A 24,416-nucleotide genomic window follows, 5' to 3' on the forward strand; every position below is an offset into this window, starting at 1 on the left:
TGATGAAAAGATTATGTTGCCCTGGAAACCAGCAGTTCAGATATTGAAATGAACCTGAGTAGGAGGTTTTGATAAGCAGACCCTCCTGCCCAGCCTGCCTCCCTTGCAGGACTTCCCTTGGGGGGCTCCGGAGCACAATGGGCTGGGATAGCAAAGGAGACTGCGAGCGCCACACATGGATGCCCCTGCCCCCTGCAAGCCTGGGGAGGAATAAAGATTTACCCCCCTGGTGGGTGGGTGCAGCATTTCTCCTTGCTGCCCCCCACCATTCTCCCCCACTGCATGGGGGCAGCAGCGCAGTGACAGTCCGCAAGGCAGAAATGGTGCCAGATCAGAGGCCAGGACAGGCAACTGGCCTCTCCCTCTCATTCCCATCCAAAACAGGTTAGCTGGTACCCTCATGCCACCCAAGCAGTTCCTGTTGCAGCTGCTGCCTCTAAATCTGTGCAAGATTCTAGCAAAGGAGCCCATGGCTTTGCTCACTGCCTACACATGCCACCACCACATAACTGTGGCATGTGTAGGCCTGGCTACCCAAGGGAGCCCCAGCCCATTGCAGCCCTCAGCCTGATGGGAGGTGGCCCTGACGGTGCTGCCACTGTTTGTCAGAGCTGGGGAGGGTCAACTTGCAAGGGTCAGCAGTGGTTTTCCCCTCCTCCCAAGCAAGCCCAGGGAGGAGGGATGCCGTACATCACAACATTGTGCCTCTTCCTCATCCCAGGACCGACTGAGAACATCCTCTTGAGTAAGTGTGCTATCTTTCCATCACTCAAGCATCTCTCACTCAGAGGAACATGGCATTGCATGGTCCTAGTCACACCTCCCTCCCTCCCAAAAGCTCATTGTGCCCAACTCACCGGCTGCCCAGAGCCTGGGCTGGAGCAGAAGATGGTGTACTTCCGTATGATTCCATTGGGTTTGGTGGGGGGAAGCCAAGAGACCACCACGCTGCTGGAGGAAGAAGGCACCGCTTTGATCCCAGCAGGAGGACCGGGAACTGGGTGAGAAAGAACCAGAGAGGGGAGAGTGACTCTTGAGGAGCAGAGATGGAGCACAGCAGGTCCTTCCTTCCCAACCAAGCGGCGCAAGAGCCGACAGGTAGAAAAGGGAGGTTCTGAACAGGTCACTTCCAGAGAGGTCTGCATCTTCTGAAAAATCCTACAAAGGCTGCCCTGTGGGGGTAGTAAACCTGCAGTACCTGGGCAGGTAGAGGGCAGGAGAGCTTACCGGTTCCTCTAGGACAGCCATTGCCAACCTGGTGCTACAACTCCCATCAGTCCCATCATTGTGCAACCTTGATGGCTGGGGCTGATCAGAGCTGTAACATCTAGGGGGCACCCCATAGACCAAGGCTGCTCTAGGAGGTGCGCCTGTTTGGATTTTCACACTCCACAGGTAGTTCTGCACTGGAAGCCAAGGAATAACACACAGAGACACACACTCTAGCATTGTGAGCTTTTAATCCCCAGGCTTTGGATCCTTGCTCCCCACACCCCCCACACTATCCTTGCAGGCAGCCGGAAGGCTCTTCCTTGCACCTGGTGCCTCCATGAGGATGGCAGGTCTGGGACTTCAAAGCCACAAGGCTGTTCCCTGCCACAGGACTAGGCAGGCTGAGGGGCACCTGGGAGCAGCTTAATGGACTCCAAAGTAGGCCAGGCAGGCGGTGTAAATATTTAAGCAACGAGAGGCTCCAACAAGGGCTTCTTGTGCTGCTCCTCACTGATGGTGGCAGAGGCAGCTGAGGAAGCCTGGCATGGCCAGGCAGGGTGAAGGAAGGGCTCCTAAGCCCACAGCCCCGGGGAAAATGCATGGAGCAGGGCAGATGGGGGAAATGGTGCAGCTTTAAAGATGTAATAAATGAACAATAGGTCAATAAGCAGGTTGGGGAAGTGATTTATGTACTGGATATTCAGAATTTTCAGCTTGTATCTAACTATTTTATGTGTACCAATTTTGTACTGTATAATTTTTAAAAATGGGGAGGCATGGAGGGGAAGTATTTATATTATTTATATTACTTAATTATTATACCACCCTTCATCCAAAGATCTCAGGGTGGATCTCAGCACAAAAACACAAGATTAAAAAAAGACAAAAATGCATAATAAAAGCAAGAACGAAAGCAAAACGAACTCAAAACCACGACCCCCTCCTACAAACACATTTAAAAGGACAGATTCAAGTGCCAGAATGTGGAGCTCCACCAAGCAGGTGCCTTTTTTCAGCAGTGCCACAAGATGCTCAGGATGCTGAATTCTGACTGCACAATCCGTTCCCACATGATGCGTCGCGGATGTGCAGAGTATGGGCACACCAGAGCTCCCCACTTCAAAAAATGGATCTGTGCACCAGCTGACCTGGGCAAGGAGAGGAGGCAGGGAATGGTCAAGCGAGTGAACAGCCGTCCTCTTGGATCTCTTCGTGCCAATCAGCCACAGACCATCTGCTTGTCCAAACAGCCTTTGCCCCAGCAGCCCAGCACAGACCCATTTGTGGGAAAACAGTGCAGATGTGGTTGCTCTGGCAAAGGATGTAGGAAGGCTGGAACTCTGGCGGGACACTCCTGAGTCTCTGTTGCGACTGGCAAAGCAAACGGGGGACTGGGAATGGGCAAAACAGCAGTGCCTTTCCAAGTGGAAGGACAGAATGATCAACAAATGCCCTTCCTAGCTTCTTCTCTAGCAGAAGGACCCTTGGCAGCATCCAGCAGAAACAAATGACAGGACAGGAATTCATCCTCACCTCTAGGGCACAAGACAGCAGAGGATGCACCCCCAGAGTCATCCACAGGGGCTGCATTCCCAGGCCCTTCCCCAAATATTTTATTCCTAGCTCCTACCCCATGCCACATGCCCAGGCTTCTTGCAAGGCACAACCTTAATACCCATGTGTTCCAGGAATTTGACCCTGGTGCCAACATCAAGCACACCATGGCATTTCCTTCCTGTAAAACCCAGGAAAAGAAGGGGGGAGGCAGCAGAGCACCCCTCTTTAGAGATGTCCTCAGCTGAAGTTGGTGGTTATCTCCTTTGGTCTACAACAAACCCCTGACCATCTGCTTGGACCTCAAATGGTGGATCCTGCTAGTTTTTCCTGCTGAGCTTCTTGGTTGTTAAGGAGGATGCCAGGTGTTTAAAGCAGCCAGGTGTAAAGTGCAGCATGCCCGGGACGGGGTCTGCTTTGACTCCCCAGCAGCTCCACTAAAGAGAGGGCCAAGAGAAGAGTGCAACAAGGCCAAAACCCTTTGTCTGAGCTCCGGCAGGAGGCCTACAAAGGGATGCCTGGCAGGTAAACGAGGGCCACACCCGGTTGCTCCTGCGAATATACCTGCAATGGTCCCTGCAATATGCAAGAGCTCTACTACCCTTTCTTTTTTTTTTTTTGGAAGAAAAAAAAAAGACATTGCAGGCAACCCCAGAGGTACACATAGCAGACATGACTGTATTGTCTAATTTGGGTAATGTGTTCACATGAACCCAGACAGTCCTAGCATCCCTATTTGTTGGCAGGGGTCAACAAACTTTTTCAGCAGGGGGCCAGTCCACTGTCCCTCAGACCTTGTGGGGGGGCCAGACTATATATATATTTTTGGAGGGGGGAGAACGAATTCCTATGCCCCACAAATAACCCAGAGATGCATTTTAAATAAAAGGACACATTCCACTCATGTAAAAACACGCTGATTCCCGGACCGTCCGTGGGCTGGATTTAGAAGGCGATTGGGCTGGATCCAGCCCCTGGGCCTTAGTTTGCCTACCCATGGACTAGGAGTTGCTCTCAATGGCGCATCCCCTGCCCTCCTCTGCTGCTGTTCTCTCCCCATTGCTGCCCCACAGTCCCTCTTTGGATGGGGGAAGAGACTGAAGATGCAAAGCATCTGGTTCATGCAGCCCCGCCACCAAGTCCGACTTCCAGCTCAGCTCACGCACCTAAGCTCCGGCAGAAGCAGAAGCCCAGGAGGACCAAGGGCAGAAGAGGGGGTGCAGAGAGAAAACAGTGACACAATTTGTTCTGGCAGAAGCAGGCGCTTCAGTCTCATGGCTGAGGCTGAATGAGACAGATTTTAATTTTAAATGAGGGCACTGAGACCCGAGCTGACTGGGATGATCCAGCTGGGGAGGAAGGGGTGGTACTTAAGCTACTCAACCACTCCATGATATGGAGATGTGGGTGGCGGGGAGGGGGTGGCGGTGGAAGGGAGTGAGGCTGGCGCAGACCCAAGACAAAACCTACAACTCCAGTCTTGCCTGCCATTTGGGTGGAGCAAGGGGCCAGAGAGCAGCAGAAGGAGGCCAAGACTTCAGGGCAGGGCACTCAGACTTCAGGCCAGAGTCTCAGCTGTCCTGAAGAAAGCGAAGGCTTCCCCGCAGGGTGTCACCTGCAGCCAGCAGAGGCAACTGACCTGGCAGTGTTTGGAGAGTCCCAGTGAGGCCCCTTGCTCTTTCTCGCCAGAAGGAGATCCATCCTCCATGCCTGGCAGCGAAGGTGAGGGAAATGGCAATCACACTTTCCTCCTTTCCTGGATTCAACCTGCACCAGGCTTCTGGCACTTCCATTCACACTCCAAGCTCAACCCTCTTAGTTCTAATTAACACACACTATTAGCATAAAGTTGCTAGGGAGGAGGGAAGTGGGGGGTGGAGAGCACATACTACCCAAGGATGGCAAAAAGCTCTGTCCACCTGCTTTGAGGTTTTCTGAAAGAAGTGGACCCTGGAAGCTACCTGAAATTTCCCATTCTTTCCTGGCCTGCAGAAAATTAATAATAATCGTAGTAGCAGCAATAATAAGAAGCAGCATCTCTTCAGCAGAGGACAGGTTGGGGCAGGAGGGAGACAGAACTGAGCAACAAGTCAATTTGACACACACACCATACCCTCTATGTGTCCCTATTTTCTAGGGACATCCCTGATTTAGAGAAGCCATCCCAGTTTCTGATTTGATCCCGAAATGTCCCGCTTTTCCTTCGGACACCCCTAATTTCAGCAGAGAAATGTTGGAGGTTATTGAATAGAATGTCCCTATTTTTATTGGGACATTGTTTTTATATATGTTGCAAGCCGCCCAGAAAGGCTGGGGCAACTCAGTAAGATGTGTGGGGTATAAATAGTGAAATTATCATTATGGAATGGGACGTCCCTATTTTCATTGGAGGAATGTTGGAGGGTATGACACAAGACACATACAGAGCAAGGCACCATTGTCTACCTCTGATAAACAAGAAGCTGCATGGACAGGCAGCAGCCAGCAGAGGGCAGCAGGCTGCCACGACTTTTCTATGGAGGCCAATGAAGAGAAGCTATGGACACATCCAGGTATCTCTCAATCAATCTCTCTCTCTCTCTCTCTCTCTCTCTCTCTCTCTCTCACACACACACACACACACTCACACACACACACACTCAGAGTCCAGCACTCACTGTCTTCCTTGGTCTGGATGTGGAGCACGTTGCTGCGGACACCGTCACCAGCCTGGGTGTAAGCCAGGACCTGCACGCTGTAGTTGGTGAACTTCTCCATGCCACGCAGCTCTGCTCGCTCCCGGACGGTGGTGATATTCTGCATCTCCCCCCACTCTGTATGGAAAGGAGAAAGAAGTCAGGCCCACAGACGTTTCAGGGGCTGGGAGCACACGAGTGTCCAGCTTAAAGTTCAGCACCACACAGCCGGGTGGATGGGCACTGCAGAGAAGAATAGTGATCCTCTGGCAGAGCATGCCAACATGAACTCCTGCACAGCCTTTCCACAACAAGCACAGAATGAAGCGCACCCCTTGTTCCAATTGGATATATATTAATGAAAACAGTGAGAATCTTTTAGATAGGTCTTCTATGAAAGGTGCCTCTGATCACTTTGACTGGGAAGTTTATAGGTGTGTAGATTAAGTTCAAGGCTGGCAGGCCTTGCAGGGGGCAGGTGGGCAGGTAGCCATCAGGCAGCCACTTCCAAGGGAAATGAGATCACTCCTAAAGGTAAAGGTAAAGGGACCCCTGACCATTAGGTCCAGTCACAGACGACTCTGAGGTTGCGGCACTCATCTCGCTTTATTGGCCGAGGGAGCCGGCGTATGTCCGCAGACAGCTTCCTGGTCATGTGGCAGGCATGACTAAGCCACTTCTGGCGAACCAGAGCAGCACGTGGAAATGCCGTTTACCTTCCCGCCGGAGCAGTACCTATTTATCCACTTGCACTTTGACGTGCTTTTGAACTGCTAGGTTGGCAGGGGCAGGAGCCAAGCAACGGGAGCTCACCTCGTTGCAGGGATTCGAACCGCTGACCTTCTGATCGGCAAGCTCTAGGCTCTGTGGATGCCGTACCATGTTGTCACCTGAAAAGCTCCAACTCAGGCACAGCCTCTGAACCTTTTGTGCAGTGAGTTCCAAGCTACCCTGCGCTTGCTGTGCCTGGAGGTGTGCGCATCAGGTTCAGGTGCTGGAGATACAGAGGAAGGAGAAGGCAGATAGGCCTAGAAGGAATGAGGGCCTTTGTGTATAAGAATCCTACTAGGGGTGAGAGTCGTGCACCATCACTATTGTTCTGCAGACAGAGACCTCTGAAAGGCTCTGAGAGGGTGGCATTGCCAACTCACCTCCATCCATGTAGAGAGACCAGAAGATGACACGGTATCCCTTCAGGACACCGTTGAGGGTGCTCCTTGGCGGCTCCGACCAGGAGATCACAGCCACATCGGAGGTGATGGACAAGGCCCTCACGTTTTCAGGCGGTTGGCTGGGCACTGAGAAGAGAAAGGTGGGTCAGGGAAGGGAGTGCAACCCTAAGTCCCCGTTGCTGCTGCCAACACTGCTCAGGCAGCTCCTCCTCCTTGGCACCCGTCACTCAGAGGAGAGGGTTGCACCTGCGGGGCTCCTCCTTCTCACTCCTCAGCAACTCCTTCATTTGCAACAACAGCCCCCCAAAAGTTCCAGAAGTCCGCTGGGTGCTTGTGCCAATGTCACAGCTCATCCACTGGCATATATATTTTTACAACACCCCCCCCAAAAAAAAATTTGAGAGAAACCTTGAGAAGAAAAGAACGAAAGACGGAGCAAGGAAGGCAAGCAAGCGGGATGAAGGTAATGAGATCCCACTGCCCCCAAAGACAGAACTCTAATTTTTATGAGCATTTAAATGATGATACATCATCCTAATGATCTGCTTTGAAAATGATTATTGTTTCATATTACTTAGGTGTAAAACTGTAAGCACCGTGTAATTAGGGGCCGGGTGCTATAAACTAATAGAGAGTCCGTTTGAACAAAATGAAGGTAATATAATTATGGAAAGACACTATTGCTAAAACAGGGACCCTTGAATACCCCAGGAGGAGTGCTAATCTAGCCAGGAAATGATCGTGCTCTGACAGGCTAATGAGGGCCTTAATTAAGTATGAAAAACTGCTGAGCAAATGGAGGAAGAAACTTTTATGTTGCTTTTAAAATGACTCCAAGGCCAGTGCTGATCTCTCCCTGGCGAAACCCCGGAGGAGGTGCTTCATGGAAGAATCCTGGGAAGAAGAAGAGGAGGAGGAGGAGGAGCAGAGGCAGCAGCTGCCATGACTCGCCCAGCTGCAAGAGCAGCCTTTCCCAAAGGCTGCGCCACTGATCAGCATGCCCAAGAGAAAGGAGGAGCCATTTGGCTCAGGAAGCCCAGCCGCCAGCCAATCAGAAAGAAGTGTACACACACACACACACACACACACACACACACACAACAGCCAGAGATGCCTTCTGGGGACCAGGGGCCACAGAACTGGAGACACACCTGCCTCTGCGCACACCATCCCTTCTATGCTCAAAACTGACAACCATATGAGAAAGGAGTTATTTGACCACAGTGAAGACACAGGATAGTTTATAATGTGATGGAAACAGGCAGGAGAGCCACTACCTGCTATTAAGTGCCTCCCCGCACCCTCAGCCATCCCCAGCAAAAGGGAAGCTTTTAATGTTTGATGTATTACGGTATTTTAATATTTTGTTGGAAGCCGCCCAGAGTGGCTGAGGAAGCCCAGCCAGATGGGTGGTGTATAAATAAATTATTTATTATTATTATTATTATTATTATTATTATTATTATTATTATTATCAACCTCACTGGCCGTGGATTTAGAGCAGCATTGGCAGAGCAAAGAGCCGCATGGCCAGATGGCTTTTGCAGCTAGCGAGACAAACCGTGTGGCTTGGCTTGCCCTCCTGGTTTATTTTTCACCCCCACAAGGCAGCAGGGAAGGGTGCCATAAATCTGCCAGCATCTGGAAGCCCCCTGCCAATCAAAAGTGGGTTGAGAAGACCAGGTGCAGTGCTCCCCCAAGTCCCACCTTCTTCAAAAAATGGAATAAGGAGGAGGCTTGCACATGCTGGAGCTGGGAGACTGGAGTTGAACTGAAATCCGAGAGTCAGCGCTTTGATGTATCATGCGGCTTGGATGAAGGTGCGCGACAGACTGCGGAAACTTTCGGGGATACTGCAACCTCTGGTGCAAGTGGGAAATTGCTGTGGCACCTCATACAAACCCTGGCCTTTCCCAAGACAAGGAGAAAAAGGTCCTCAGAACAGCCCGGGGACTTCTGGGCACTCACCATCCTCCAGCGTTGTGGCGTTGATCTCGCTGGACGAGGGACCAGTGCCTGCACGGTTGAAGGCCTGCACCACCACACCATACTGGGCAAACTTCTTTAGGTTGTCAAGGGTGTAGACCTCGCTGTCCCCTGTGGCCTTCATCTCAACAATGCTGTACTGCCCGTTGCTCCCAGGGCTGTTCTCCCGGTAGCCAATTTGGTAGCCGCGGATCACCCCGTTCTGGAGTTCCTTCTTAGGGGCCTGCAGAGGCAGAGAGGGCATAGAGCATGGGTAGGCAACCTAAGACCCAGGGGCCAGATCCAGCCCAATCTCCTTCTAAATCCGGCACGCGGACAGTCCGGGAATCAGCATGTTTTTACATGAGTAGAATGTGTCCTTTTATTTAAACTGCATCTCTGGGTTATTTGTGGGGCATAGAAATTCGTTCTTTCTTCCCCTCAAAAAAATAGTCTGGCCTCCCACAAGGTCTGAGGGACAGTGGACCAGCCCCCTGCTGAAAAAGATTGCTGACCCCTGGCATAGAAATACTGTGGGGCAGTAGTGGGTGGGGTAGGAGGGCAGAGGGCAGAAGAGTGTTCCAGGACAACCTGCAAGCCTGCAGGTTTTGGGTGGGTAGGAGCTTCTCTTTCCAGAACCCAGTCTGGACTTAAAAGTTGGAAAATAACCCAGCCTCTGGTATGAAGCACCCATAATAAATGCATTCTGCGAATTTAGAATTGTTTTTCATTAGCAGTGGCGACATCCTGCAAATACGGTCCCATTGGTGACTGAGGCAGAAAAGTGCCTAAGTGCCAGGCTGCTTTTGTGGGGCATTCAGCCCTCTGAAGTGGCCCACTCTGAATAATGGCCAGAGTCTTTAGTTGAGCCACAACCCTCCAGCATCTGGCTCTTTCTGAATCACTTGCTAGGGTTACCCTTAGTCAGCCTCGTATTTTAGGGGGGGAAACAACTGTTTATGCTTTAGATTCTCAGTGAGCTGCACTCACACAGTAATCATAAATAGTCTTAATAATACTAATGTTAGAGACATACAGGATGAAAACTGTCTTTGATTAGCTTGTAAAGAGGGTGCACTTCATAGGAAATTTCATTTATGTTATTTATTAAAATATTTATATACCTCTATATCGTAAAATAAAGTGGTTTACAATAGTAAGGTAAAGGGACCCCTGACCATTAGGTCCAGTCGCGGTCGACTCTGGGGTCACGGCGCTCATCTCGCTTTATTCGGCCAAGGGAGCCAGCATACAGCTTCCGGGTCATGTGGCCAGCATGACTAAGCTGCTTCTGGCGAACCAGAGCAGCGCATGGAAATGCCATTTACCTTCCCACCAAAGTACCTATTTATCTACTTGCACTTGAAGTGCTTTTGAACTTCTAGGTCGACAGGAGCTGGGACCGAGCAACGGGAGCTCACCCCTTGCACGGGGAATCGAACTGCCAACCTTCCGATTGGCAAGCCCTAGGCTCTGTGGTTTAGACCACAGCACCACCCGCATCCCTTTTACAATAGTATCTAGATAAAATAAAAACACTTAAAAAATTAAAGTCAGATATCATTGGCTAACTATCAAGGAAAGTTGAAGGAATAGATGAGTTTTCAGAAGGTGTTTAAAAATCGAAACAGAATCCCTATTGGCAGAATATTTCATAAGACTGGGCTGATGAAGCTAAAGGCTCCATTTCGTCAGAAGTTGTTCCAAAACTGGATGATTTGGATTGGAGGTGGAAAAACCCCACACAAAATCCCAAACACAACCAAGTCTGCTGGCCTTAAAAATGCAGAAGAACAGGTCTAAATCGATCTTAACAATATTTCTTTGAAGCATTAACAAATCAATAGGGCTGATTGCAAATTTATGTTACAAAGCTGGAATGATCCATCTTGTTGAAACAACCTTAAAGCAGAGTGACTTATGCTTCAAGTGAATCTTATTTTTCATTAATCTGTTTTTCATCACTGGAGAGGCGGAAGCAAGCAAGAGATGCTGGGACCCTAAATTTACCGACTGGCCGCTTCATTTTGATTCCTAACTCGCTAATCAATTTTATTTTTCATTATACAGCTTCTGGAAAATAAATCAGAGCCTAAATTTTATCGACCTTTGCCTGAGCATGTTGTAGGCAGGCAACTCAAAGCTTAACATTTCTGTCCTTGCCTTCTGCTCCAACCCTGCCCTGATTCCACATGCAAAAAAAAAATATCTGTGGAAGAAGGAGAATCTGACAAAGGTGAGATACCTGCCTGGTGGCTTACCTCCACAGTGAGGTTATCCAGGCCAAGCCTGCCATGAAGGCAGAGTGCAGGACTATGGTCCAAAGAGGCCCTGAGTCCAAATCTCCACTCAGCCATGAGCTCAGTGGGTCACCCCCGCGTAAGCCTTAGAGCTTGGGGGGACTTTTGTCCCAGTCCTGGCCTCAATGCAGACAGAAACGGGGCTGGAGGCTCTTTATGAAACCTTCACACACACCCCTAGCCTGGCCTCCTTCTCGTCAGCATAAGCCTAGCCAGCACAGGAAGATGGCACAGCAGAGCACCTCCCTTTCTGCTCTGCAACAGGCAATGGGAGTTGAAATAAAGGGAGCATCCTACATATTTATTAGTTGCTTGTTACCAAGGTCTCCCTTACATTTAAAAACATAAACATAAATGCATTAACATTTCATAGAAATCATGAACATTCTCATACGAGCACATACAATTCACACAAACAACTCCACCACCACCCCTATAGCAGCCAGACTTTGTCAGGGAGTGGCTATACATTGAGGAATGGTTGGATACTGAACAAGCAACAGGCTTGAGTGAGAGAGAGGAAGAAGAGGCAGAAAGCACGGCAGGTACAGGACAGACAGCTGAGGAGGGGGTGAGGGCTGAGGCTGCAACAGATTGACAGGAGCCTGCCGGTCCTACTGTATTCTGCTCGCCTCTCTCCTTGACTCCAAGGACTTCTGCGTGTAGCAGAAGAGGAGTTTAAGACTGCAGGGAAAACAGCCGGATGGGGAGGAGACTTAGGGCAAAGTGGGAGGCCCAGATCCCCAGCTCTGGCAACTTCTTTACCAGGGCCAGTCTCACTTTAGGTTTCTCTGCTTCCTTGAATAGTCAACTTTACTACTCGTCTCTGAGTTTCCGTGCTGACATGCAGCTGAACCAGCCCTGACATCCACATAGTAAATGATTCGAATAAGGAACTAGCATCTGAACATGCACATACCTTCCAAGTGACCTGGATGCTCTGGGATGTCATGGGCTGCAAGGTGACATCCATGGGGGGACCATCTGGAGCTGTGAAAGTAGAGGTGGCGTCACAAAGATGCCTTGTTTTTAACAACAACATGCTTTTACTTATTTATGGTGCTTTGTATTGTTGGTACACCACTTAGAAATTTGGAAGAAGAAAAAACACTAAGCAGCTGAGAAGTACTTTTATTGAGGCACAATGAACTTCAGTGAACTAGAATCTGCTTCATCCACAAAAGCCTCTGCCATAAGAAGGCACCACAAGAGTCTCTGTTATTGCTTTTCCGCAGGCTTTACTCTGTATGGCTGAGAAGCAGAATGTCCTCCTAAATATTATTTGCACAGGCAACAACTGCCACTGGACATTTAGGCATTGGTGTGTTTGCCTCATGTCACATAATTTGCAAGCATGACCAATGAGCACCAGAAAGTGGCGGGTGGTGTGTACACACCCAAAAAACCCAAAAAGTGGATTGAAAATTCCTACATAGAACCCTACTGCTGTAGTCTTGTGATGCAGCTAAGACTCCTCAGGGTGGCATTGTGTCCCAGGATTCTTAATCAGAAAAGCAATGGTGATAACTCTGTTCAAAAGGAGAGGCCTCCTTTCAGCATAGCCAGGACCATGGTCAGCGTTCACGGGGCCAGGAAATGTGCTCTCCAAATGCTGATCCTTCTACAGAGCAGGAAGAAGAGTTCTCAGGCTAAAGCAGGAGTCCTGCTGAGGTCCAGCTCTGAGGGTCTTCTGGCGGCTCCCACATTGTGAGAAATGAGGTTACAGGGAACCAGAGAGTGGGCCTTCTCGGTAGTGGCGCCCGCCCTGTGGAACACCCTCCCATCAGATGTCAAGGAAATAAAAAACTATCTGATTAGAAGACATCTGAAGTCAGCCCTGTTTAGGGAAGTTTTTAATGTTTTATTGTGTTTTTAATATTCTGTTGGGAGCAGGAACAGCTGACAGGTGGGGAAAGAGGGAGATCCCCGGCCGCGTCCTGCCTTAAGTACGGCAGGCCACGCCCCCAGAGCCAGCCGGTTGGCTGGCCAGGGGATGACGCAGCCGGGAATCCCCCCAATCACACAGGGTTGGGCGCCAGCTGCCGCGCATGTGGTGGGGACGTGAAGCCCGCAACTCCACCTCCTTCAAAGGGCGGAAGTGGCTTTGTTGTTGTTGTTGTTAATCTTGGGTTCATCCTCCCTCTTTCCCACCTTTCCCCCATCACCAGGGTCACCGTATTAATTACCTGTTTGAGTTTACAGCAAGCTGTGCAGGGTGGGGGGGGCTAGAGAGTGAGCTGCAAGCTGAAGACAGGCAGGTTGAGGCCTGCCAAGGAGGCATGACGGAAAGTACCTGCTTCCTCAGTGCTAATGGTCAGCTCCTTGCTGGGTTCGCTGCGGCCAATCTTGTTGAAGGAGTACATGCGGATACTGTAAACGGAAGCCGGGTGGAGGTCCACAATGTTGGCTTGGTTAATAGTTGGGGAAATGTTGCGAGTCGATTGCTTAAAATCCCAAGAATCTGGAAGGAAGAGGGAACTAGTGAGGGACGGGCAGCCCACCATTCACACCCAGATGTATAGCAGAGTTGCATGTGCTGAGCTCCTTGCCTTCCCCTATGACCAGAACTGGCGGTTTAATGTGATGCACTGGGGGGGGGGGGTGAGACTTGGCAGTGGCCCCTGCTTCTCCTTCTGTCTGCATACGAGGAGATCCAAAACTGTGATATGGTAATGGTCAAACGCCTTACAGGTTTGTTGCAAGGATTAGAACAAGGACGTTGTAGGGGTTTCTTTGAACATTTGAAAGTACTGTACACATTCTTTTCCTTGCTGATGTTATTAATTCTGCTTATTTGAGGGCAAAGGTGTGAAGTGGGGTGTCTGATCCACTCACAGCCATGTGATTTTAAACCCCGATTGTCCTAGATCCAACACAGCTACTCATCCTTACTTTCAACACCCTCCGTGGCCTTGCCACCCCCTCATTATTCGCCCCCGATTTCTCCAGCTGCCCCAATGCACTCTTTGCCCCCCCCCATGGCCCCTTGGGTTGGCAATGGCATTGGGGAGTGGGGGAGGTAGACGCTGGTTATTGTTGTGAAGGAGGGTGTGGTGCCAGAGCAGATTTTCACCACTGCTTATACAGGAACCAGCAGCTTTGGTAAAACAGAGATGCTGCTTTTAAGTCACAGGAGCCTGTTTCTGATGGCTCTTGGGCAGCAAGGGCTTGGGTTGCAAGGCCAAGTGGCTGCCTCAGCTGGAGGTATTCTTTGGAAAATAGAAGCACCTTTTCCCAACACGTCACAACAGTTTTGTCAGTACACTTTGCTGGGTATCGCAAGGGAGGAGTGCTGCTGTTGCGTTCAGGTCCTGCTAGGGGGCTTCCCAGAAGAGGTAAGAACTGTAAGAACAGGATGCTGGACCAAATGGCACCATTTGGTTTGATCCAGTTTATGTCCTATCACAGACTTTCTCAACCTGTGGGTCCCCAGATGTTGCTGAACTACAACTCCCATCACCCCTAGCTAGCAAGGCCAGAGCTCAGGGATCATGGAAGTTGTAGTCCAACAATATCTGGGGACCCACAGGTTGAGAACCGCTGTTCTATGGGATGAGGGGGTGGTGGAAGGGGTCTTTTGCTACGTAGTTTTCCAACAACACTTTTTTATTGTCAACATTATTCAGTTGTCCTCATCTTACTCAGCATCCTACAACACCAATGCAAGGCAAGAAGCCCCCAGTTTGAATTCAACTTTGGTCTCAAGGCAAGCCTCTCTCTCCGAACTTCACCCCTCCCTCCGTAGCGCTGCTGCTAATAAATGTAACAACAGCATTTCTTGCAAATATGACTGAGATGAGGTTTGCGAAGCTTCCTGAAGCGCACACAAGTTGTGTGCTAGACTACTTCTTCAAAGCAGAAACAAAGCTCATCATTCAGCGCTTTGCACCCAAGCACACTCATGGCTCTGCAAGAAGCAGAGCAGCTTACCAGACTTGTTCTTGTACTCAATATCAAAGCCGGTGATGATACTGTTGCCGTCGAACCTCTGCGTCCAGCGCAAATTCATGCTCCGGGCCTTCACCTCCCGGATCTCCAACTCAGGAGGGTCTGGTGGCTCTGCAAGGGGGGAAACATGGGATCAGAAAGAGAAATACAACCCATTTGGTCACCCAGTCCCAGAAGAGTTCTGCCTGCTTGCTAGGCTTGACTGCCCATCCACCTCCTGAAAAGAAGCGGGGGCTGATCAAGCAATATTAGCCTCCATAGAATAGCACCACTTCCACCACGTTAATTAAGAGGTTCTCTCCACCCCTTGACTTGTAAACTACTCATTCACATCTTGCTTTGGGTTGGCTCTGGGTCTACGTAAAAGGCTGGGCACACACACACACACACACACACACACACACACACACACACACAGAAGCTGTGCTCAAGTTCTTTCCACAGGTCACAGAGGAAAAAGAATGTGAGCAGGAAATTAGAAATTGGTATTCCTTGATGTTTCTCATTCTGTTGAATAGGCAACAGTAGCGCTACAAAACTACTATCAGTAAAGGACTGCAATGGGTGGTTGCAATCTTGATGGCCTGCGCAAAAAGAACGTGCCATTTTCTTACTGGTGATCTTCTGAAAGTCTTTTTTTATGTACTCTCTCTCTCTCCCTCTCACATGACCGCAGACATACATAGAATAAATTCACACTTCCCAAAACAATATATATTTTGCAGAACAGTTCTCAAACCAAAAAAAAATATTGTATATTAATGGATAGCATGCATAAACATGCATAATTAGTGAAAATAACGTACAAAAATGCAGTGTATTAGGGAAAATGACTTGCATCAAAACGCTGATGAATTTTCATGAGGACATTAAAAAATGAATCATAAAGAGATGCAGAAAGTCAAGTCAGGACTGGAAACATGCAAAACTGAAGGTGACAGATTCATCCCTCCCCCTCCCTCTCACACAAATATCCACTAGAGTAGCTCCACTGGAAACACAATACCTTGGACAGTGAGCTGAATGAGACCTCTGTCTTCACCATACGAGTTGATTGCATGGCAGGAGAAGAAAACGGAGTCCCCGCGGTCAGCTGGTTTGAGCTGCGGACAAGACACTCTCTCTCAGAACGAGGCCCGTCTGTGCAGGGCAGACCTGAAAAGGCTGCAATCTCCTTCCCGTGCCCCAACTCATAGGTACACTTGTCCTCCCAGCAAAGCCCTTTTCCTTCCGACTGGATCAGAATGGAACTCTTCCACATTGGCCAGGCAGCACCTTGCAGAGAACCGGGGTGGCGGGATGCTCTCAGCAGCCACTCCCAGTTTGCCATGGGAATCAGCCAGGATCATCAGGCCCTACAAGCAATAACAAGATACCCAACACGACCCACCCCACAACCCATTGCTCACTTTAAGTGTGGAGATGACCTCGTCGCCATTGTCCTTGGTGGCGATGGCATATCGGACGTTGCGATCTGGGTCAATGACGGTGTCCCCTTTCTCCCAGCGGATAATGATGGGCCGCTCTCCGCGGGCCGTGCAGTTCAGCTCTTTGGCCTGCCCCTTGATGGCGATGGTGGTGTTGGGGTGAGAGGTGATCATGGCAGGGACTGTGAGAAGAGGAAGAAACAGAAGAGCAGGGCACTGGTGTGTGTTGTACAATTAGAGAGGGGCTTGAGGAAGGTGGAGCAAAGGGGTGCTCTGTAAAGGCAGGGGGAGCCATGGGAGGAAGGCAAAATCTAGTTCCAACAAACCAGGAAAGAAGGATTGATCCCAGATTGGCCTGTGCTAACCAGCAAGACTAGCTTTGTCCAGAGCTGCTCTCCAGGGTTTTAGGCAGACCAGAAACCCATTGACTATACTCAGCTGCTCCACACCCCTAGCAACCCCTAGCATCACCACCACACTCCTGCAATGCTCCAAGCTTTTTAAAATAGAAAGTTAAGTCCAGTCAAAGGTGACTATGGGGTTGCGGCGCTCATCTCGCTTTCAGGCTGAGGGAGCCGGTGTTTATCCACAGACAGCTTCCCGGGTTATGTGGGAAGCATGACTAAACCGCTTCTGGTGCAGCAGAACACCGTGACGGAAACCAGAGCACACAGAAACGCCATTTACCTTCCCACCACAGCGGGACCTATTTATCTACTTGCACTGGAGTGCTTTCGATCTGCTAGGTTGGCAGGAGCTGGGACAGAGCAATGGGAGCTCACCCCATCGCGGGGATTCGAACCACCAACCTTTTGAGTGGCAAGCCCAAGAGCAGGGGTCGGCAAAGTTTTTGTGGCTTGGCCAAGTTCACGGTCCTGCAGATGCCGCGGTGGGCCCCAGTGTGTGTGTGCACGCACACATGGGTAAACGCGGCTTCCTGGGAAGCCGGCCAGCATTGCAGAAGGCAGTCCCCGCTCTGCTCCGTGCCGGTTTACCGTGGCGCACAGGAGCTGACCGAGCGGGTGGCGGGGGTCCATGGACCAGTTAAATGACCCCCATGGGCTGCTTGTGGCCCATGGGCCTTAGGTTGCCAACCCCTGCCCAAGAGGCTCAGTGGTTTAGACCACAGCACTACCCACATCCAAGCTTTACCCTCTGCTATGTCACCATTCTGGTTCCACAGGCTAGCCAAGGCAAGACTGGGGAGACACTCAGGCCCTAACATGGCCCAAGGTGTGTGTGGAGGGTGGAGTCCAGGGGCAAGAGCCCAGCAAACAAATGGGGAGGGGCAGGAGTCCAGCTGCGGACTCTTCCTCCACCCCCACTCACGGCACAAGCATTAACTGCATCCTATGTGTTGGAAGTGTAAGGAAAAGGAGGGGACATTTTACCATATGTGGTGGGATTGTAATGAAATTAAAAAAATTGGGAAATGATATACAATGAATTGAAGAAAATGTTCCATCTAACTTTTGTTAAGAAACCTGAAGCATTTCTGTTAGGGATTGGAAGAAAAGAGCTGCCAAGGAAGTTGAAAAATATCTTCATGTATGCGACAATGGCAGTGAGAGTTTTAATAGCACAAGGATGGAAGAATGAGGAAACCACGACTAAAGAACTATGGCAAGAGAAACTGATGGAGTATGCAGAACTGGCAAAATTGACACATAAACTATGGGACAAGGATAACTGTGACTTTAAAGACGAATGGGAACCTTTTACAAAGTATTTAAAGAAGCAACAAAGCGAACTGGACTCCTTGGCAGGCTTTGAATAAACATCCACAAACTTTTTATTGATAATAACCAGTCAGATCAATTAAGGATTTAATACAATTTTGTAACATGCAGAGAATAGCATCTATAGAGAAACCAGAGATTGGAACTGAGGGAAGTCGGGGGAGAGGGGAGGGTGGGTTGTTTTATTGGGGGGGGGGAATCAAGGATGATATGTTGTAAGCTAAAATGTTTTGTTTAAATTCCTATAAAAATATTTAAAAAGAAAAAGCATGAACTGCATCCATTTGGCTGAGCACAGGGACCTGGGAGTCTCTGCAGATGCCTTTGGATATGCACAAGTAAACAACTAAGACTTCATTCTAATTCCCAGTTTGGGGGGGTGCTACACGTAGGGGGTTGTTCCTGCTCCTCGGTCTCCATGATACAATATCACCAGCTTTGTCAAGGCGGCCAAGCACCTCCCCAACAACCAGAGACTTTCAGTGCTGAACACTGCAGCCAGAAGTGGAGACGTTGCCTGGCATTATACAACTAGGGATCATAAAATAATGAAGCAGATAAATTTTATAATGCATAGTATTACACCCAGATATACAATAAAATGTGAAAGACAAATAACCAGGCGCAAGTTATAATGAAGAAAAAGCCGCAGCCAGAGACAGGCGAGTATGAATTATTGACTAAGGTTTTACACTCTCAAGGATGTGCCCTGGAATATTTTTCCATCAGAGATTTGCATAATTCACTCAGAGGAACCTGGCCAGAATACAGAGGGAGATTTTCACAGCAACAAGCCAGCCTGACTTTGCATTGCAGATGCTGGAGATTTAATGTGCAGGGCCATGATTTAAATAAAAGCCAAAGGAGGGGTGCTTCCAAATCTGTTCCACCCCCTCCAACACCTGATAAACAAGGAGGAGGATGACGAAGATGCTGGGGTGTTGGGGAGGGGAGGAAAGGAGCAGGAACCAAGCAGCCCCTAGAGAATCATATAACTGAAGAGTTGGACGGGAGCCTGAGGATCATCTAGTCCAATGCAGGAATAGGCAGCTGTCCCTTGCAGGGGTCGAACCTGCAACCTTGGCAATGCTAACTCTGGCATCTGCTGGCCCCCCTCATTCTGATCAAGCAGGGCTACAGGACAGAGCAGGTCCCACCAGTGCCTGGGGTGCGTACCCTCCCGGGGGGTGGAGCGCGCAGGCGAACAGAGCCCACTGCACCAGGCTAGCCCTGGCTACCCAAGCACCACCAGCCACAAGCCTGACACCGCCCGGGACTGATATTGCTTTAGTGGTGAGGACTAGCCTGGGGCAGCAGGCTCCACTCGCCCGTGCCCCACCATGGAAACATTGCAAAGCCACTTAAAGGTTGAAAACCGCTGCCGTAGGAGGTGCACCCAGCAGGACCAAATCCCCCCGCCCTCTTTTGCCCACCAGCTGACATCACCCAGTTTGGGGCAAATAGCCTCCAGACCAAGACTGGCCACAGGTGGCTCCCTACCCCTGGTGCAGACATTTCTGAGCTAGGTGGCACTATGGACTGACTCAGCAGAAGGAAGCACCTTAGGCTCTTCTTCTTCCACATGGGTCACCACCACCTGCACAGGAGCAGAAAGGAGAAGTGTCCTCTCTAGCCCAGCTTCCCTCCCTCCCTCCCTCCCTCCAGAATCCTTTCCCTGCTGCCAAGGAGCTGCTCCTTGCAGCCGGCACGTCAACAAGCACAGCCACTCTTGGAAAGGTTCTGCTGAGGAGCAGCGTTCCTGGCAGGCCTCCTGGAGTAACGAGCCTTTAATGACCCTCCTGCTCCAGTTAATCAAGACGGAGCTCGGCTGGACGCCACACTCTGGCGGGCAACCCAATCGATGCCGGGGTTCCCAGGCGCACCCACCTGGATGCTGCCTGCCAGCTACAGAAACTTTTTGCCCAAGAGGAAAGGAGAGTTCAGAGAGAGGTGGCTGCAGCCCAAGAGCAGCGAGAGCCTCCGCAAGTGCAGCTTTTCATTTGCTTCGTTTTAAAAGAGTTGCAATGGATTGCTGTAACGGCATGGTGTCAGATAGACAACACGGTGTAATAGTTCAGAGTGCTAGATTAGGACTTGGGAGCAAATTTGTCCCCTAAGACAATCCTTCCTCAAAGGGATTGTGATGGTGAAATGAATAGATGGAGAACAATGTACTTCGCCTTGAGCTGCTCTGAAGAAAGGTGGGGTATAAACTGACAAATAAACCAAGTATTGCTGCTCTTGACATTTAATTTCCATGGGTATTAGTACAGTGGTACCTCTGGATATGAATAGGATCCATTCCAGAGCCCCGTTCACAACCTGAAGCGAACACAACCCGTGTCGTGGGTCATGATTTGCTGCTTCCGCGCATGCGTGTGATGTCATTTTGCACATCTGCGCATGCACGAGCGACGAAACCCAGAAGTAACGCACTCCGTTACTTTCGGGTCGCTGAGGATCGCAACCTGAAAATGCTCACCCCGAAGCTACTTCAACCCGAGGTATGACTGTATAGCTAATGTTGTGAGCTGGGTGGGCTAAGCCCCCCCAAAAGCAGCAAGTGATCACTAAATCAATGAATACGTCCCAGGCTAGCCTCCTGCCCTCCTCCTCAGTGGTCTGACCTGCAAAGAGGCAAAGTGGAGATTCAAGGAGAATGGAAAGCCAGGCCAAAGTCTGCTGCTGTGGTGGGTGCAGGGGGTGAGGCAGCACCTCCTAATCCTCCTAGCCCACAGCCCCACTTCTTTCCTGCCTGCTTTGGGGAGGGCTGCATCCATCGGCTCCCTGCTGCCCACCCCCTCGGCTCATGCAACATCAACATCGGGGGGCTTCCTCTCCCCACAAGGCTGCTTCAGCCCTTCCAGTGCCTGGAGCATCACAGCTGGAGCTGCCCTGATGCTTCTCCATGTACTTGCAGTTACCCACTAGGCACCACAGCCACGCACGAATGCCCCCATTGTGGCTTTTGCTCCTGGCTCTTGCTTTGCCGAAGAGAACTGGGGTGGGGAGCCGAGCACACAGCCAAGCAGGCTCAGGGAGCAGAGATTTAAAAATGCACGGCATACACAAACAGTGCCATAATATATGGTAATGACAATCCGCAAAGGCAACACACACTGTTCTAATGGGGCACAAGAGGGTTTAATGAGCTACGGCTCCTCTGCTTTCCCTAGCAATGGAATTCAATTAGCAGCCGGGGAAAGCTTGGCTTGCAGGCGACTCCCGTTTGTGACGCGTGGACACCGCGGAGGGCGTATCGGGGAGCTGCATGGACTCCCAGCCTCAGAAACTCCCCACACAAAACTGGGCCTGCAGAGGGAGATGCTGCATGCAGCCGCAGACTGTGCAGAGGAGCCAGAAGGGATGGGTTGGGGAGGAAGCCTCTCGAAATGGGGAAAAGCCACCAGCTGGTTTATGAGAACAGAAATAAAGCAGCAGCCTCTGGGTGTCACAAGGAACACAAGGGAAAATAAAAATGGCTCTGCCAAAGTCACAAGGGAAGAGAATCAAGGTGGGAAATGGAGGGATTCCTTTGGGACTGATGGGCAGAGGAGAATGCTCCTGACAGGGGCCTGGAGAATGTCCTCTGGACGGTGGGCAGCCTCCATACAGCTATTGCTTTGGGGCCACCGCCACCCTGGACCACAGACCTGGGTGGCTTGGAGGCACCAAATGGTTTCAGTTTTCCCACACTTTTAATAGGATGATTCATTTCACTTTTACTCTGCCTCCTTGTTCTTTTACTGATGAGTAATTACTCCTTTGCTCCTGCTTTGGTGATGTTTGCTGGGGATCTTAAAATCAAAATGTTAACAAACAATTTTTGGTTAGCTGGCTTCCACAGCTGGAGTGGCTAACTGCAGGGTGCATGTGGTCCCCTAGCAGGTTCTTTGTGGTTCCTTAAATCTTGACTGCTTCTATGGGTTACCTGCAATGATGCCATGAAGACAAAATGAGTTTAGTGTCTGCCATTTTGGTTTTTTATTTATCAAAAATATCTATCTATCTATCTATCTATCTATCTATCTATCTCTATCTCTGATCTCATAGGTCTCCACTGCAATATTGTGATGCCAACAGGATTTTGTGCCCACCCACACCAGCACCTCCAAATCAGCCCATTTTATTTATTTATTTAAATATATATTACTCACTGGTGCAAGAGGTACTTTCACTGCAATACTACTTTTTTCTTGTCCCCCAGAACCCTCCCAACCTGCCTCCCCCTTTTAAAAGTCACCATTCCTGCTGGCCCTCTGCTCTGATTCTGTTATATCAAAATGTGTTTTTACCCCTTTTATAAATAATTAGCCACAATCACTTTTATACTTTGGCAGTGCTATTTTGAGCAAGTGGCCCCAGGAAGGTTGCCCTCAGCCTGAAAGAAGCTAGCTGCCCATTGTGCCATGCCTGCATTTTGCCTTTTCTCTGGGTAGCATCCAGGTAGAGCTTTAGAAAATGGCAAGATGTAAATATTCTAAATTTTGTTAAGAAAAAAGGCAGAGAGGGGAAAGGTCAAGAGAAGCAACTTAACCCATGCACATGCAACCACCCAGGAGCATGAACGGCTCTGGCATTCCTGCCCCCCGCCAGGCTTGTAACGACAAGAGAGGCACTGCCCGCTGAGAAGAATGAGATGTGATTTAAGGAGCAGGCAAGAGCTGGCATGAATTGGGGAGGGTCCAAGAAGCTGGGGCTGGAAACCGTCTACTTGCCCCCACCCCCATCTTGATCTGGATGGATGGAGGCATGAAGAGGACAAAGCCACCCTTCATCTTTCCTGGCCTTGAGAAGCTCTGAGGCTCCAGATCGATGCCCACAGTGCCACCTCAGCACTGCCAGAGGAGGAGAGAGGAGCATGGCAAGCAGCCAGCCAGCTGCTCTCCTGTGTGGGCAGACATACCTGGAGGGGGCAGGCCAGCCTTTTGCAGAAACCTCTCTCCCCGCTTGGATCTGCCTGATGGCCACAGCCACTCCCCCTTGGAGCTAGGCCTCACAACAGTTCAACACTTTAAGTGGTCCGAAGCAGCAGCCTCCTTTGGGAAAGATGCCTGGCCTTGTCTCTTCAGTGGATGTCCCACCTCCCAAACCCAATTGGCTTGGTGAGCATGATGGGTTGGCTCCTGTCTTTTAACAGTGGAGCAGCAAAGGGGACTACATATCAGCCACTACTTTGGGTGGGGTGCAATTAGTTGCTTACGATGCTCCCAAATAACTGACCCATCTGCAATCCCCACACATAACTGCTTTCAGCCTGACTGGTGCAGTACATCCACCACAGCCGTCTGTTCTTCCCTGGCCAGACATGCTGCCCAAACATCAAGTTCCAAATGGCACAGCTATAGCTGCTACCAGCTCCTTTCCTTCCCTATAGGACGCCTTAAGGTCTACCACTCACGCTACACTTTGAAGGTGCAAGATCTCCATTAGTTCTACCACCAGCAGCAGCTGCCACCAGAGAGAAAGAGAGACTGTGTGACAGACAGCTGTCTCTGAGTTAGTGACTTGCACAAGGAAGTCAAGCACGACACTGCCCAGACAACAAAGCAGGAATGCCTTTGGGCACTGAGGAAATTGAGAAGGCTGGCCTTGGTGCTGCTGAACATCCCACATAACACTGGTCTTGAAAGACCTACATTGGCTCCCAGTACGTTTCCGAGCACAATTCAAAGTGTTGGTGCTGACCTTTAAAGCCCTAAACAGCCTCAGTCCAGTATACTTGAAGGAGCGTCTCCTGCCCCACCATTCTGCCCAGACACTGAGGTCCAGCGCTGAGGGCCTTCTGGTGGTTCCCTCACTGCAAGAAGCCAAGTTACAGGGAACCAGGCAGAGGGCCTTCTCGGTAGTGGCACCTGCCCTGTGGAACACTCTCCCACCAGATGTCAAAGGAAAAAACAACTACAGTGATACCTCGGGTTAAGTACTTAATTTGTTCTGGAGGTCCGTTCTTAACCTGAAACTGTTCTTAACCTGAAGCACCACTTTAGCTAATGGGGCCTCCTGCTGCCGCTGCGCCGCCAGAGCACGATTTCTGTTCTCATCCTAAAGCAAAGTTCTTAACATGAGGTACTATTTCTGGGTTAGTGGAGTCTGTAATCTGAAGCGTAGGTAAAATGAAGCGTATGTAACCCGAGGTACCACTGTATCAGACTTTTAGAAGACATCTGAAGGCAGCCCTGTTTAGGGAAGCTTTTAATGTTTAATAGTATTTTAATATTCTGTTGGAAGCTGCCCATAGTAGCGGAGGAAACCCAGTCAGATGGGCGGGGTATAAATTATTATTATTATTATTATTATTATTATTATTATTATTATTATTATTATTCCCTAGACTATGGTCAGCTATTACAGTAGGGAGCTGCACATGTTAATGGGCAGAGGGATGAACACCCGGAAAGGAGGCCTTCACTTGTCTGCTTTC

The 24,416-nt window shown here is 50.0% G+C and overlaps 1 protein-coding gene across 3 annotated transcripts in view; it reads right to left on the reverse strand.

The window, feature by feature from the left end:
• DSCAML1 (DS cell adhesion molecule like 1) overlaps positions 1-24,416 on the reverse strand; it is a 164,653-nt gene that overhangs the window by 12,257 nt on the left and 127,980 nt on the right. For all 3 annotated transcript variants that reach the window (XM_083713365.1, XM_083713364.1, XM_083713363.1), the window contains 9 exons: positions 16,236-16,435; positions 15,833-15,929; positions 14,809-14,937; positions 13,172-13,339; positions 11,798-11,868; positions 8,582-8,822; positions 6,593-6,739; positions 5,424-5,579; positions 858-997 (listed from right to left, as the gene is read on the reverse strand). In XM_083713365.1, the coding sequence (XP_083569491.1) occupies positions 858-997; positions 5,424-5,579; positions 6,593-6,739; positions 8,582-8,822; positions 11,798-11,868; positions 13,172-13,339; positions 14,809-14,937; positions 15,833-15,929; positions 16,236-16,435 (1,349 nt within the window). The remainder of the gene's footprint in view (positions 1-857; positions 998-5,423; positions 5,580-6,592; positions 6,740-8,581; positions 8,823-11,797; positions 11,869-13,171; positions 13,340-14,808; positions 14,938-15,832; positions 15,930-16,235; positions 16,436-24,416) is intronic.

The sequence above is a fragment of the Podarcis gaigeae genome (genome assembly GCF_964106915.1).
Source record: "Podarcis gaigeae genome assembly, chromosome: 15".
NCBI lineage: Eukaryota > Metazoa > Chordata > Lepidosauria > Squamata > Lacertidae > Podarcis > Podarcis gaigeae.